The 15,797-nt window shown below is 39.3% G+C and overlaps 2 protein-coding genes and 1 pseudogene across 2 annotated transcripts; 2 read left to right on the plus strand and 1 right to left on the minus strand.

Moving 5' to 3' along the window:
* The first annotated feature begins 2,344 nt into the window (after positions 1–2,344).
* On the plus strand, positions 2,345–3,425 carry LOC145114970 (putative calcium-binding protein CML15 pseudogene; annotated as a pseudogene).
* A 249-nt stretch (positions 3,426–3,674) lies between these two features.
* On the minus strand, positions 3,675–8,561 carry TGH (SWAP (Suppressor-of-White-APricot)/surp domain-containing protein). Its single transcript, XM_079051097.1, has 15 exons — positions 8,243–8,561; positions 7,803–7,893; positions 7,608–7,702; positions 7,332–7,435; positions 7,170–7,231; positions 7,009–7,083; positions 6,736–6,878; positions 6,559–6,634; positions 6,389–6,475; positions 6,055–6,274; positions 5,461–5,953; positions 5,097–5,381; positions 4,866–4,994; positions 4,571–4,768; positions 3,675–4,497 (listed from the first exon to the last, which is right to left on the minus strand). The coding sequence occupies exons 1-15, from the start codon at positions 8,375–8,377 to the stop codon at positions 3,853–3,855; spliced, it is 2,838 nt and encodes a 945-aa protein (XP_078907223.1). The 5' UTR covers positions 8,378–8,561; the 3' UTR covers positions 3,675–3,852.
* Positions 8,562–9,489: 928 nt separating this feature from the next.
* On the plus strand, positions 9,490–10,359 carry LOC145111422 (uncharacterized). Its single transcript, XM_079047700.1, has 2 exons — positions 9,490–9,628; positions 9,746–10,359. Exons 1-2 carry the CDS (start codon positions 9,490–9,492, stop codon positions 10,357–10,359), a joined length of 753 nt encoding a protein of 250 aa, XP_078903826.1.
* The last annotated feature ends 5,438 nt before the right edge of the window (positions 10,360–15,797 follow it).

Genomic DNA, 15,797 nt, shown 5'->3' on the forward strand with positions numbered 1-15,797 from the left:
AATCACCACCTTAACAGGTGAGTGCATAGTTACTTTCATCTTACACATAGATATGAAGTATTTTATATAAATTACGTGATATGTGTGTATACTGTCTGAATACTTGTTGTCTATGCTGGATGAAACGTTTTATACATGTTTTAAATGATCTAAACTGTATATGTATTTTATATCTACAAAATATGTTGGGTAAAACATGGGTAGATTAGAGGTGAGATAAATGATGAGCGATGATAGATGAGATAAATGATGAGCGATGAAAGATGAGATGAATGATGAGCGATGATATATGAGTGATAAAATATGGTGCGAAGCGATGACCTAAGCGATGAGCCAAAGCGATGAGCCAAAACGATGAGCCAAAGCGATGAGCCAAAACAATGAGCCAAAACGATGAGCCAAAGCGGTGAGCCAAAACAATGAGCCAAAACGATGAGCCAAACGATGACCCAAGCGATGGCCCCGTCATCTATTAGAGTATGGATGACAACCACGGACTATTCTAGACAGTCTAGTGGAACACTAGCAGGCTCGCAACCTGTAGGTGTTGTGAACGATGTGTTCACCCGGTGTACTCTAAAAACCCATTGACAAGTATTACGAGTGGACTCTCGAAAACGATACTGTCAATAAACGAGATAAACCCTGGCGACTATGCAGACTTAGTGTCGATTCCTTAGGATACTCCTTAGGAATGAATGAACGAGGAATAGCTGAATCTTAGGGTAGATCCTTAAGAGTAAATAAGATAATGGGGATGGGTAATTGGGTTGATTGTTTGATGTTTAACATAATAATTATATTATTGTGGGTTGAAAACCCTATGTACTCACCAGGTTTCCCAACCTGACCCACTCAAGCTTATTTGTATCACAGGTGTCGATATGAAGTTACTTTACACTGAGGGATTTGAAAGAGATGTAGATCACTAGTGTAAATGAATGTAAGTTCTGTTTTTGCTTATGTTTCTGTATTGACGATGACATCCCAAATGTTTTAAAATGGATAAAAATACATTTCTTCGGAAATGCTTTGATAACGTATTTATCATGTTTTTCTGGGAACAAATTCCGCAACATTTTTATTAAAAGAGGTACTCTGATTTTTATAAAGCATAAACAAAATCGGTCTTTTCTGACCGTGAAAATGGGGATGTCACAGCAGACATGCCACCATGTCGTGGCAATGTCTCAACAAAATAGTCGTGAAGCCCCTTTTCTTCACGTCATGGCGAGCATCAAGCCATGACGTGGTTTCTTACTAAAACTGCTTATTTGATTAAGCTCTTAATATTGTAAATTTCCTTTTCTCAAACTTTACAGAGGGCTTCTAGGGACTCCAAGGTCTCACAAAAATCTCAACTTTATGGACACGCATGATCCATGCATGTCCTTCGCTCAAATTAGGTCAAATGGTGAGAAAATGACCCAGAACTCATGCAAAGCTCACAAATCTCATCCAACTTCTAGATCCAGGAGATATAAGGCTCAAGGGACTTTGGTGAGCCATAAAGTAGCAAACTTTATCTCATCTCATCATTCAAACTTTATATATGGACCAAAACATGTTAAGAAAATTAGATCTACAAGAAAGAAATCACCAAAATGGGGACTTGAGGTCTTACAAATAGTCCAGAAGGTGCACAAGAGGATGGAGGTGGCTTGCTTGCTAGATTCAATCACCAGAGACTCTTTCTTCTTCATTCCAAGGTTACAAAAACACCAAAGATGAGCTCAAAACTTGCAAGGAGGCTAGGGTTTTATCAAAGGCGCTTTGAAGGTGATGGAGGATGAAGGTGGAAGGAACCCTAGCCACCATTTCCCTTAAATAGTGCACAAAACCCATAAATCTAGGGTTTACATTGTTGTCGTTACCACGTCGTGGGCAATAAATGTCCACATCATGACGGCCGAGTGAAACACGCATTTCATGTAATGCTCCCACATCATGGTGATCCTTTCACCATGTCATGGACACCCAAAAACTCATAGATTAAAGATGTGAAATTTATACATGGAAGCGGGTGTTACATTATAGACTTGTATTATCAAAAAAAAATATTTACAAATTTAAAATAGCAAACTTTCTTTTCATCTTTTATTCTTTACAAAGAAAGTTTCATGGTATGAAAACTTGCAGGTCTACCCTTCCACAATTAGATTTTGAGATAAAAATTATGAAGAGTGAGAGGTTTTTGCCCAAACATAGACATTTGGTTGTTGGGACTAATTCCATGTAAAGGGACTAGATTTGCAACGTTTATTAGAAGATGGACCAAATATGAAATTCTCTTCCCCGCTATATATGAGAAACTCATTTCGCTTTGTGGTTCCCGTTCAGCTTCCATTATTTATTTGCATGCCAACAAGAGGCCTGGCTATCAACCATTGATGGTTCCAATTTATAGTTGCAGGCCTCCAGCTTCTTCTATTCAACCACCCTCATCCGTCTAATTCCGTTGCCACCATCACCGCCCTCCGCCGCCACCATTTAAGAAATCAGCCAAAATCTTTAAACACCCTCACCATTAATTCATACAAAATCAAGCCACCACCACATGGCGAGAGTGTTTGCGATCGAACAACTCAACCAGCTACGTGAAATTTTCACCCGATTCGACATGGATTCCGACGGTTCCCTCACATACCTAGAACTGGCGGCTCTCCTCCGTTCTCTAGGTCTGAAACATTCCGGTGACCAGATCTATGTACTCTTCAATAATATGGATTCCAATGGGAATGGTGCTGTCGAATTTGAAGAACTGGTGAGCGCCATGTCCATTGATGTGAAGACCGAAGAAATTCTTCTCAATCAAAAACAACTCATTGAGGCTTTTCATTCGTTTGATCGAGATGGACATGGATTCATCACGCCTGCGCAGCTTGCCAAATCAATGGCAAAGATGGGTCAGCCATTGACGTATCGTGAACTCACCGCGATGATCGAAGAAGCTGATGTTGATGGCGATGGTGTCATTAATTTTAAAGAATTTTCAAGAATAATGGCAAAATCTGCAGCTGATATCTTTGGAGTTCATGTTTGATAAGAGAGGTCCTTCTTCATTGAGCCAAATATTACACCATTTTTATCATTTACTTTTGACTTGAGATGAAAGGGATCATGTGTTGCCCTCTCTCCTTAGGTTGATATAGGTGGAATTCGCAGTAGGTTATCAAGAAGTATTTAAGTGGGGGAAACTCCCACATCGCTTGTAAATAATATTTTGAACCCTGAAGTGAACTACTAATAAATTTTAAGTTGATTAGGAGGTTGTGATAAGACTAATCGCTCTTTGGGTCATTGCATATATTCAATTGGACCAAGTACCTGATACAGGGGAGATCAAAAACTGCAAAAAACAAAAAACTAGATTTATGATTTTTTGGATGTTAGTATTAAATTAAGGTACAGTTTTGTTGTAATAAGAAATGAGTCAAAATACTAGCAAATAGATGAGTTTTTGTCTGCACTTCTCTTTGACCGAGGAGGATGAAGCTGGACTTTTATAACCATTTTTCTACTTCTCATGTGCTTCGGGTGTAATAACCCTCATTTGTGTCTAAAACAAGCATTCTCTTGTTTCTAAGTAAATACTACATGCCAATACTCAATGATGATACGCCTGGTGCTTTGGTTGATCAACAGTCCAACTAAAATACAAGAATCAAAAAGGATTTACCATAATCAACCATCAATGGATTGATAAAACTAAAAACAGAAACTACACATCATAATAGAACTAAAACAACTGTAGCCTTGAAATTCATTTTGACACCATAAATCTGTGTTGAAGATTACAATGACATTACATTTTCTATGTAAATAAAAAATCCAAAACTTGTATATTATTCTTCAGTCTCTCGATTTCCTCTTCTCTCTCTTCCCATCTCCATAATCTTTATCATCATAACGTCGGGATTTGCTGGACGAATCCCGGCTTCTATGCTTTCGATGTCTCCCATGACTACTACTCCGATCGCGAGAAGATTCCTTCTTTCTCTCTTTCCGTCTCGAACTGTGTCGATCCCGATCCCGGTAATCATCAGAGGACTCACTTGCATTCCCATCCGAACTACTCCCATTCCGATTCCGATTCCGATGTCGTTTAGATCGTTTCCGTTTCCTATCGTCCTCTGAAGAACTTCCCTTCCTTTCAACCTTGGTGTCTCTTTTTTCATGATTAAGTTCCGAGGCATCGTTTTTAGAGCTGTTCTCTTGTATTCTGTTGATGTCTTTATGGGAATCGGAATTGATGGGTTCTTGTTTCTGTGGAGTTGACTTTTGAGTAGGTTGGGGGGGCTTGACATTGACATGATTCTCAGGGGGGACCTCGAGCCCAAGCTCTTTCCCTAAAGATTCCAGAAAGTCACCAGCCACTAAACGACTTAAAGTCGTATTTGCAGCTTCTATTTTCTTTGTTGGATCTTCTGATTGTGGTTGGTTAATAATAATGTTTGAACTTCCCTCTTCATCATCCGAATCATCAGAGAATATAGCCTGTCAGACAACCCACATCATGTATCATGCTTTTGATTAATGGGAGAAGAGAAGAGAAATGAAATGAAATTACCTTATACAGGTCGACTGGTCTCTCAACATTTTCAACCTCAACAACATCTTCAACACTTGTCTCGCCTTTTTCATCCAATTGGGAAACAGGCAACTTGTTGTTTGAGAATGTCTTTTCCACTTCTGTTGCAGCCTTAACATAATCTGGCATGAAAATGAGAGAATCCAACTTGCTTCTTGATCTTGGAGGAGGTGGCGGCTGCAAAAAAAATAAAATAAAATAATAACTCATTGTTTAGACAAATTTACTTGGAACAATTTGTACAGTAGAATAAAAAAAAAAAGTAAAACAATACCTTTCCCATGTAAGGATCGATTAAATCAAAGCGCTTGCATAAAATAGATGCAGGTCGCCATTGAAACTCTTCACGTTTCGGGAACATACTCTTCTCTATTGTCTCTTCACCTCGACTAACTTCCATTTTCTGAGAATTAAAAAAAAGTCAAACAAATCTTTAATCTCATTAACATTGTTACCGGGGGTTATATACTAATATAGGTGTTATACAAATTAGTATAAAACGTGCCTCGGATCCACCAGAAGTGAACTGCAGCCCTCTGCCACCTGGCACACCCAAAATCTGTTGACCGGAAGGTTGACTTTCTTTTCCCCATTTTCCTTGTGTTATTGCTTCTGCAGCAGCCTCAAACTCCAATCTTTCACGAGCACGTGCAGATTCTGACATTTTACTCGATTCTCCCGCATCTTTTGTGCGTAAGCCTCCGTGATATTTTTCCTTCATGTACTGCTCAAATCGGTCTTGCTTTGCAGGGTCATGCTGGAATGGTTTTGTAATCTCTGTGGGCTCCACCTAAAATCAAATTTGTTCAAAAACAAATAAATACCAAACTGAACACTAGTTCATTGTTATTAAGGAATTAGAGACTCACAAATGATGAAGGTTCGGTGAATGTATCTGATAGATGGAACTGAAGATTGACAGTTTCAGTGACACTGACAGGGGCAGGAACGTCTTTTGCTACACTTCTCAACAGAGGCTTTTCTCCTAAAATGTTTCCACGGCTTTCTGCTGTCATTTTCTGTGTATTTGGAGTTACTTTTTCTTTCAAAAGCGGTTTGATTTTGTCACCATGTTTCTGTTTCGCCTCCCATAGTTTCCTTTTATAGTAATCATGCCCATTTCCACCATTAAGAAAGTCAAACAGTGGATTTGACTGGTTTTTCTCTCGGGAAAGTTCCTCAAATAATGGACCACAACGAGCTACTAAAGTCGCAACTCCTTCGATTAAAATCTTTAAATTGTTATCCTCAGGTGGAGGGACATCTTTCGGGGGCAATTCTGTCATTTTGTGGTTGACTTCGGATGTAGCAGGGAAGTTATGATGTGGGACAAAATCTTTTGGGACTACTGGAGGATCAAATCTGAAAACAGTAACAAAAAGAGGTGTTTAGAATGTTAAACATTCAACATATAGAACATGTTTTGATGTGTAAAGACGATGTTTAATGAAAAAAGATGTTACCTTTCTAACTGGTAGTCAGAATTGGTTGCGGGTTTGAAACCAGGGAGAATACCATGTTGTTTTACAGTGGTTTTCTTTTTATCCTCTATGGCTAACTTTGTAGGTTCCTCGATTTCTTCTACAAAAGCTTCAAAATCATAACCTGATGCATACACATCCTCATCTTCTGCATCAAGCTCTTCAAGGGCTCCAATGCCAAAACCAGGGGCAACATTTCTTGCTAGTGAAATCAAGCCAACAAGTTATCGAGTTAAAGACACAAATTATGCCAATAAGAAAGAGGGAACTACTATCATTGACACTGAGTGAGCATGAAAAGATTTGGAGAACATACTTTTGAAGGAGAAGAGGCCATCTTTCTTTGGTGGCTGCCTTTTGTGGCCTGATTCCTTATTCCCAGGTAAATGCGACCTTTTGTTTTCTGAAGGTATGACACAAATTGGTGAGTGAATTAGTTGTTGAATATCAATTTAGTTGGCGAGTTTCTGGAAATTACATACATACCCCTGAACTCTGGAGCACCTTTAAATGGATCGTAGCCTAGACCATGCATATCCTGCTTTGGATTTAGCACATAAACCTGGAAAAAACAAAAAACAAAAGTATGAGACACCAGTCGCCACTTTTACAATCCATGTGATGCATGGAACATGATGAAAACAAGGATATATATATACGCACTGGAGTACTTTTGTGGAGCTGACTAACACCATCAGTAGAGAGCTCTATGTCATCCTCAGCTTCAGCTTGAGTGGGACCCGCAACAGGTGCTTTAGCATCTTCAGAAAGAGCAAGAAAAGCTTTTCTAGCTTCTCTGCGAGCATCTGCAATTAGAGATGGTCATTCAAGGCTCTTTTAAAGGTTTCTCTTGTGACTGGATGCTTTTATCAGATTATGACAAATGCAGTTTATGTTGGATTGATTTGACATGTTAGTGACACTTGAAGAGCATACCATAAAGTGAACTGGTTTTTGAACTCTTTATTGAGTGACCACGACGCCATCCCATTTTCAGCATCAATCTGACACCTAGTCATTAACAGCATGAAGATAGAAAGATATAGTGAGATGCTATTCAAAATGAAATGAAAATTTTATATTAAATGAAAACAAACCTATAGGATCTGTGGCTGGAACAACTATTTCATCAGGAGCAGGTCCAGGAATAGCTGATGGCCTGTAATACATTAAGATGGCATTTAAAATTAGATGTCATAAAGGGTGTGAGAGATAATAGAAATTGAACAAAAATAAAACAGAAGAAAAGTAGATTGTACCTCTCATTTTGTTCTTTCTCAACCTGCTTCCTAGCCACTTCTGCTGCAGTAAATCCAAAGGTGTCAAACTGCATTGATGTCCCCAAAGAATTGCCTTCCAGTTCCTACATTATAAAAACACAAAGCATGGCCATTAACAGATTAAAATTGATGGCAACTCACACTATCATCACAGAATGCAGCAAATATACCAGTAGGTTCTTTAAATAGCATTACATAAAATGTCAAGGAAAATGGATCATTCTTTGAATATATTAGGAAAAAAAAAACACATACAGCTTTCTCATCGTCGTCCAAAAAGTTTGAAAGATCTTGTTGCTTTATTTCAGCTCTGTTCTTCCTTGATGATGTAAATGTTTGTGGAGTCCATCCTGCAGATTTGTCTCATAGAGAAAAATAAGAACCACCTCCAGGAAAACCTTAAACTGTATACAAAAGAAGTTCGTTGTTTAAGAGCACGTCAGTATTTACCCTCTTTGGAGCCCACAGTATTGAAGTAGCCAGCAGAAAATCCTCCACTAAATGCCCCATGAAACCTTCTTCTCCCTTCTTCATCTCTTACCTGAAAGACACATTATATCATAGTTCATTTTCAATGGAAAACAGCACCAAGCTTGCTTAGAACATGTTATGGCATTAATAGGTTATTTTAGTCGTGATTCATATCTGGCAACAAACGATAAACCCCAAAATACTTGTTAAAACCAAATGTCTAAAAATTCAACAGCATCAGAACGAATTCAAAAACCCAAAAACTCAAAATTAGAAAACCCTAAAATCGCTGCAAAGACGTAAATTGACCCTGAATCAATGCAAATCGAGTATTTATAACCAATTAACAGAGCCTAAACGAACTTCGGCTAAATGAAAAAATATGTGTACAGAAAACGTGAATGAAAATCGAACCACACCTCTTGTTTCCAAGGAGCAAGGGTCCGCAGCTGACCAGAAGCTTCTGCAATCGATTTTTTCTTACGGCTGGTTATATCTTCTTCCCGCTCGATTGGTGTTCCGAAGAACACGAAATCCTCTTCGTCACTCGCCATTCTTCAGTTGTGTATATATTACTTCTAGTATGATATCGAGATAACTCTAGGGCCCTTTCTCGCTATCGGGAGCCCTTTCTCGCTATCGGAATTGCCCTTTCTTCAACTCGGATGTGTCACAGGGCATCAATGGGGGTTTGGGGATCACTTCGGTTCCTAATTTCCCTATTGAGGTTTGAGTAAAGAGACGATGGTTGCATTTGACAATAAGGTATTACAAAATAGCCCTTGTGCTTAGAGTGATTTACTGAACAATCCCTCTTCTATTCACTGTGACCGTTAAGTATTTGTTAGTTAAACATCATCAATCAAATGCTAAGATTGATGTTCCCAAGAACACAAAGTAGCCCTTGTACTTAGAGTGATTTACTAAACAGTCCCTCTTCTATTCACCGTGATCGTTAAGTCTTTGTTAGTTAAAACATCGTCAGCCAAATATGCCAAGATGCGATCATCTTTATATTGTTTTGTGAGTCTTTGTTAGTTAAAACATCGTCAATCAAATATGCCAAGATGCGATCATCTTTATATTGTTTCGTGAGTTGTGACGATTTGCTTTTGTTCGATATTTGAGTTCCCACTATTTTTGTTGCAAATGGTGTTAGTTATCTAAGCAAATCCTTTATGGAGAGTTGTTTGTTCTCGTACCATAGGGCATGGGATATTCTATAAACTAACATATTTATGACAAATTTGTGTTTAGGTTTGTGTAGCATTCATGAGTCGATGAAAGAAGTTGTATTCATTGTTAGCATATTCATTATAATAGGAAGTGATTCGTACACACCAGTTTTTCTATATACACAACTATTAGAAATATTGTATTATCTTCTTTCCATATTTTGGAGATCGTAATTATCTTTGATTAGCTAGATTGACAGAGATTTTAGCCATAATTTTAGAATTAGTTTCACATATTTATGTATATATATCCTGTATCATTTGTTTGTAAAGGTTAACAACATACAAGTTTTCTTCTTCAAACTTCTTCATTCTAGCAAATACCATTTTACATGGTATCAGAGCATTGATCTGCTACTACCTATCTTCCGCCCCTCGTTTCTTTCATGAAAAACAAAGAACAAGGGTTCATTGATCTCAAACCTATCAACATGGATCCATCAAATCCATACCATGTACATCATTCAGATCAACCAGGACATATGCTTATTCCAATAAAGTTGAATGGAGCCAACTATCAATCATGGAGTAAATTAATGATTCACGCACTCACTGCAAAAAACAAGATTGGTTTCATTGATGGATCGATAGAGATGCCATCAGACACAGACCAACCGACTGAATTTGCCTCGTGGAATCAATGCAACAGTATGATCTTATTGTAGTTGACACACTCGGTTGAATCAGATCTTACACAAGGTGTGATTCATGCTAAAACCGCTCAACAGGTCTGGGAAGACCTTTGTGATCAGTTTTCTCAAAAGAATGCCCCAGTAATTTTTCAGATTCAAAAGTCTATAGCCATTATCTCTCAAGGTACCATGTTTGTTGCTTCTTATTTCATCAAAATTAAGGGTCTTTGGGATGAACTTGAAGCACATCGCACCCCTATCACTTACAATAAAATGAAAATATATTTGGATCAGAGAGAAGAAGACAAACTTATGCAGTTCCTCATGGGCCTCAACGAGTCTTACAAAACTGGCAGATCAAACATACTTATGATGTCTCCTTTACCAAATGTTCGTCAAACATACTCTCTAATAATTCAGGAAGAAACTCAGCGACAAATGGCCTCAGAACCAACTGAAAGCTTCTCTATTGTTGTAGCTGTTCAAAATCGAACAGCCCATGCAAAATTCAAAGATAAAGTTTGTGACCACTGCAACAGATCTGTACACGCAATCAACGAATGTCGCACCCTCAAATTCCACTGCAAATTCTGTGATAAAAGGGGTCATACAGAGGATCGATGTAGAATGAAGCACGGAACAGAAAGTCAGAATGTTAAACCACCTTAAACACATCAACTTCGTGGACAAAGAAGTGGTGCCCGAAACAATCTTCCCACAGTTAATATGACAGAAGCATCACAAACTGAGAATCATTCTTCAAACATGTTACAAGGATTTACATCTGATCAACTTCAACAACTATCTCAAGCTCTATTTGCTTTAAAACAAAATCAATATCCCGGTAATAGTGATGTTTTTGCAAATGTTGTAGGTTTGTCTATACCAAATGTTTTTGTTAATTTCGTTGCTTCTAAACCATGGATATTAGATAGTGGGGCTACTGATCACATTATTTTAGATCCAAATCTTTTATCTCGATCCAAATTCTCTTCTGTTCCCTGTGTTAATTTACCTAATGGTGCATCAACACCCATTACACATACAGGAACTGTTCTATTCAGCCCTCATATTCAACTTGAAAATGCCCTATGCGTGCCTTCTTTTAATTTAATTTTGATTTCAGCCAACAAATTAACCAAAGCTTTGAACTGTTGTGTTATGCTTTTCCCAAGTTTTTGTGTCTTGCAGGACTTGGCTACGGGGAAGATGATTGGCTCGGGTAAAGAACATGGAGGTTCGTATCACATGTCTCCAAACTACAAAATGCCTTCTTCCTTCCAAGTGTCTCGTCCTGCTAACCTGTGGCATTTACGTTTTGGCCATCCATCTATTGATCGTCTTAAATTCCTATCTTCTATTTTGCCTTGCAATAATGATTGTAACATTCCATTGAGTGATGATTGTGATGTATGCCCTACGGCAAAACAAACAAGACTTTCTTTTCCTACAAGTTCAATTTCAACTCATTATCCATTCGATCTTTTACATTGTGATGTTTGGGGACCACATAAAGTTCCTACCCATTCAGGGGCTCGCTTTTTCCTTACAATTGTAGATGATTTTACTCGATGTACATGGGTATTTCTCATGCAACACAAATCAGAGACACACCATCTTTTAGAATGCTTCCTTAAATTTGTCCAAACTCAATTTTGCACAATTGTTAAGGCCATACGAACAGATAATGGGACAGAAATCCTTCCCTTGCAACCATTATCTCATGCTAGTGATATTGTGTTCCAACGCTCATGTGTCTACACACCCCAACAGATTGGGGTCGTTGAACGAAAACACCGCCACATACTCGATGTTGCCAGTTCCCTCTGTTTTCAGTCAAATATTCCTCTCACCTTTTGGGGAGAGTGTGTTCTCACTGCGGTATATCTTATAAATCGTCTCCCATCTCTTGTGATATCTAAAAAAACACATTTTGAAGCTCTACACAACCGTCCTCCATATGTTAGTCATTTACATGTTTTTGGATGTCAATGCTACGCCACAGTAGTACATCCCACGCATAAAATTGATCCCCGTGCAATAAAATGCATCGTTTTTGGCTATCCTCGTGGACAGAAAGGTTATAAATTGTATGACTTAGCTACAAAGAAATTCTTTGTTAGTCGAGATGTTAGGTTTTATGAACATATCTTCCCTTTCTCTTCACTCTCAACATAAACCACCCCTCCATTACTTCCCAACCTTGGCTTTGATGAAACTTATATGCCCCCACAAATGACCATTACATTTGAATCACCACAACAAGCAGAGCCAACACCCTTATCACCAATCTCATCAGCAAACCCTTCCAACTCACCTACTATAAATCCATCAGATACAGTAGACAATAATGGAAGTTTTCTTGATACAACCAATGCCAACACTGAACAAAATGGACCTGACATAACCCATTCCGTTCCTGAACCTCCTCTACGACGCTCCAGCCGTTACAAAAATACCCCTGCATGGCACGATACATACTTCATGCCGTCTCAAGCCAACCATTCAACCTCTAACACAAGTTGTAAGTCCCTAATTCGGATCTATCAAGGTATCAATACAATCATTTGATTAATGCGGAAACTTAATCAAACAATGATACGAAACAATCAATTAGATATATCAAGAACACGTTTCAATAACATGAATGCACACAATTCTATTGAATAATTGTCAAGTAAACTCAATCACACTTCAGCCGTGAATCACTAGAATTCCCCAAAAACGCATTAGCCTTAGAAGGCTATACACAGACCATATATATACTAAACCGATAACCTAAAGCCCATACATAAAAGTCCACCGAGAACACACTAAGCCCACCGAAATCACTAGGTGATTTCGGTACAAAACCGAGAACAACATATTACATTCAAACCAAAGCATAAACCACTAAATATAGCCCAACAATCTCCCCCTTGGTTTATTGCTTTCTGTTCTCTTTAAGGTTTCTCTACGAGATGCACGTCTGCTTAGTCAAAAGCCTCTGCCCACAGCTTCTTGTCAATAATTGTAGCTACCATACCAGTGAAAGCTTTTGCGGCAACCTCAAATAATTCATTCTCTACGATAATCTGAAAGTTTGATAAAGTGCGGATATCACGTTCTCCAAACTTCAACAAATCCTTGGGATCAACAATACGAAACTGGTTTTTCTTTAGCTTGATCACCACCGTTGCAGTAGCCTCATCATAAACCCAGAATTGTACTGTATCCAAAGTGCCTTCAGGTAAGCGTTTGGGAAGAGGAGTCCTTTTGGCTTGCTTTGTGGATGGCCACATGGCATTCACCATTGTTTTGTTGGCGCGTGGATCAATGACACCCTTGGCCTTTTTAGTAAACGATGAAGTAGTCTTTAAATCTTCAAAGTTATTTTTCGCTTTAATCTCAAGAAAATTCTTAAAGGACCATGCCATGGTATCATTGGTTGGATTGTGGAAAGGTGTGTGGATGAGTTCAGAAATATCAACTTTTGTCCAGGGCAAGAAGTCGACTTTCTTCTCATAATATTCAATTCTTCCACTTTTCCGCTTCACGATCCACATCTTTTTATTAGCATCATATCCCCACATCATGATACCATAACGATCACCATATTTGTCAGTGAACTTCTTTCCAGTTTCCCTAAAGAACATTTTAGGGTGATCACCCGGAGCATTTTGATTTGAATTCTTCATCACGAGCATTTTCCCTTTCAGCTGCTCAACCCTAATTTGCTTCTCTCTTCTTTCTTGAGCAGAAAGAGAAGCAGAAGATAAGAATGTATCAAGGTTAGCATCTAGAGCAGGTATTGTAGCTCTTTCACTTGAAGATTGAGAAGTTAGATTGGCGGGACCTGAACTAGAAGCGGTGATATTTTCTCCTTCAGCGCTCAAGGGTTGAAATTCATCACCAAACTTCTGAAATAGGCGTTGTTTCAGATCAAAGAATAGAGCAGTTAAACCACCGAGATTCGCTTGAAGCTCTGAGATCTTTGAATCTTTATTAGAGTTCTCTTTCTCAAGCTCGCTGATTCGAATATCCTGCTTTCCAATTATCAAATCCTTTTCAATAGAGTTTTATTCCAAATCAAAGACTCTGTTCTAAAGCTGAACTACATCAACAAATTCAGATTCAAGCAACTTGCTTTTGCCTTTGGAGATGTCCAGCTCGGGTGTTTCAAATGAGCTTCCTAAAGCTTGAGCTCCTTCTGAAGGTATGACTTCTTCTTCAACAATCGGGCTTTGAAAATCCTGATCCATAGAAATGGGCTCAGTGATCGGGCTTGTGATAAGCACTCCCGGCCTTGGATCTCTTCTTTTTAGCTTCCTTGGGAGTAAAGCGTTAGTTGAGTCCTCTGGATCACTTTCAGATGGAGGTTTAATATCAACAGGAACTGTTTGGGGAGGCTTCCTTGCAGTTCGCTGAAGTTATGTTATAAGAGCATCCATCTGTTTAGGGGTCGGTATGGAAGATTGCACCACTGTGTCACTTTCCCTTTCAGTCACAACCGGAGGTGTGACAGCTGCATCCTCTTCTCGGTTTGAGATTGTAACATCCATAAATTTTACGCCAAATTTAAACTTTTTCAATCATGAATAAAAATCAAATAGCATCGTTTACAAAAATGTTTTCAAATCAATATCCATCAGAGTGTCCCAAAATCATAACTTAAGGATGAGGAGAGGCACGGTCACGCCTTCGCCTTGCCATGATCTCCTGAAGTACCTGAAACAATAAACTGATAACTGTAAGCTCGAGGGCTTAGTGAGCTACCCTCAAAATACCAATACCACACTGAAAATGCCATATCAGTAACAATCAATCAATCAACATGCATACTGGGCCATCGGCTTGACTGGACCGCCCTACTGGGCCTACAGTCTATCTGAATCTATCCCGAGCCTTCGGCATGACTGGTCCGCCACGTGGGCCTGCAGTCTCCCCGGACCGCTCATAGGGTATGTTGGCCTTCAGCACGAAGCAGGACCGCCTCAACCCAACCAACAAGCAAATAACCATGTGCGCATAACTATCATATACTAGCATACAAACATCAACATATCTATCTCACTGATCATCAATCATAGAATTCTCTCGTAACTAGAGTACCGACCTAGCAGGTCACTAGCATACCAATCCTTACGGATCATAAGAGCATAGCATACTGTCTACCCTGATTCCGATCTAACAGATCATAACCACATGTAGCATACCATAACAATACCAACTAAAGGGCCGGCCTCGGTGTCGTAGACCCTATCGATATAGTGAGGATAACTCACCTTGCAGATGTCGACTCGGAAGATAAACTCCAACTCTCGGATCACTTGACATAGGCTCCACCACCTATGATCATAGCACAATATACTCATCAGTCCTTAACCTTATAAGGTACTCCATAACCCACTGGTCAACCCCTGATCAAAGTCAAAGTCCCCAGCCAAGGTCAACAGTCCATGTTGACCCCAACTCGTCGAGTACCCTCGGCTACTCGCCGAGTTCCTTGAAGCACTTTCCAACTCGCCGAGTCATCGGGGTGACTCGTCGAGTTCCTTCGATTCTCGTTCAAATTTTAAGGCCACCCGTCGAGTTCCCTCCTTGCAACTCGACGGATACACATGCATACATATCCTAGGGAAAACTCACCCGACTCGCCGAGTTGTTCTTCAACTCGTCGAGTCTTAAGGTAATCATCATCGGACTCGCCGAGTTGTTCATCCAACTCGTCGAGTTCACAGCCATCTTCATGTGACTCGCCGAGTCAACCTCGCGAGTCGTCGAGTCCATTCAGTCCTTTTCCCATACATACTTGATTTGAGCCATGCAGCGGCTCCAAATCACAGATCCAAGATTCTAGGGCATGCTTATCACGTAAAGTTGCAAACTTTACGTGCATCCACGGCTATAAAGGCTCTAAATGCCTATTTTAAGTTCTTAATGGAGCTTCATGCTCAAGAGGGACCTCAATCATGACCAAAACTGTAACTTTATGCTTCTAGAATCCTAGGAGGGTCCAGATCTGAAGTTACAACCTCAGATCTAGCCCATAACTCATCCTTCCAACTTAATATCTCACAAAAACCTTAAAACTCAACCAATAGAAGAGATTCACAAGGAAAAAGGCG

This window comes from Lactuca virosa, chromosome 5 (assembly GCF_052849685.1).
Source record: "Lactuca virosa cultivar CGN04683 chromosome 5, Lactuca_virosa_CGN04683_v6, whole genome shotgun sequence".
Lineage (NCBI taxonomy): Eukaryota > Viridiplantae > Streptophyta > Magnoliopsida > Asterales > Asteraceae > Lactuca > Lactuca virosa.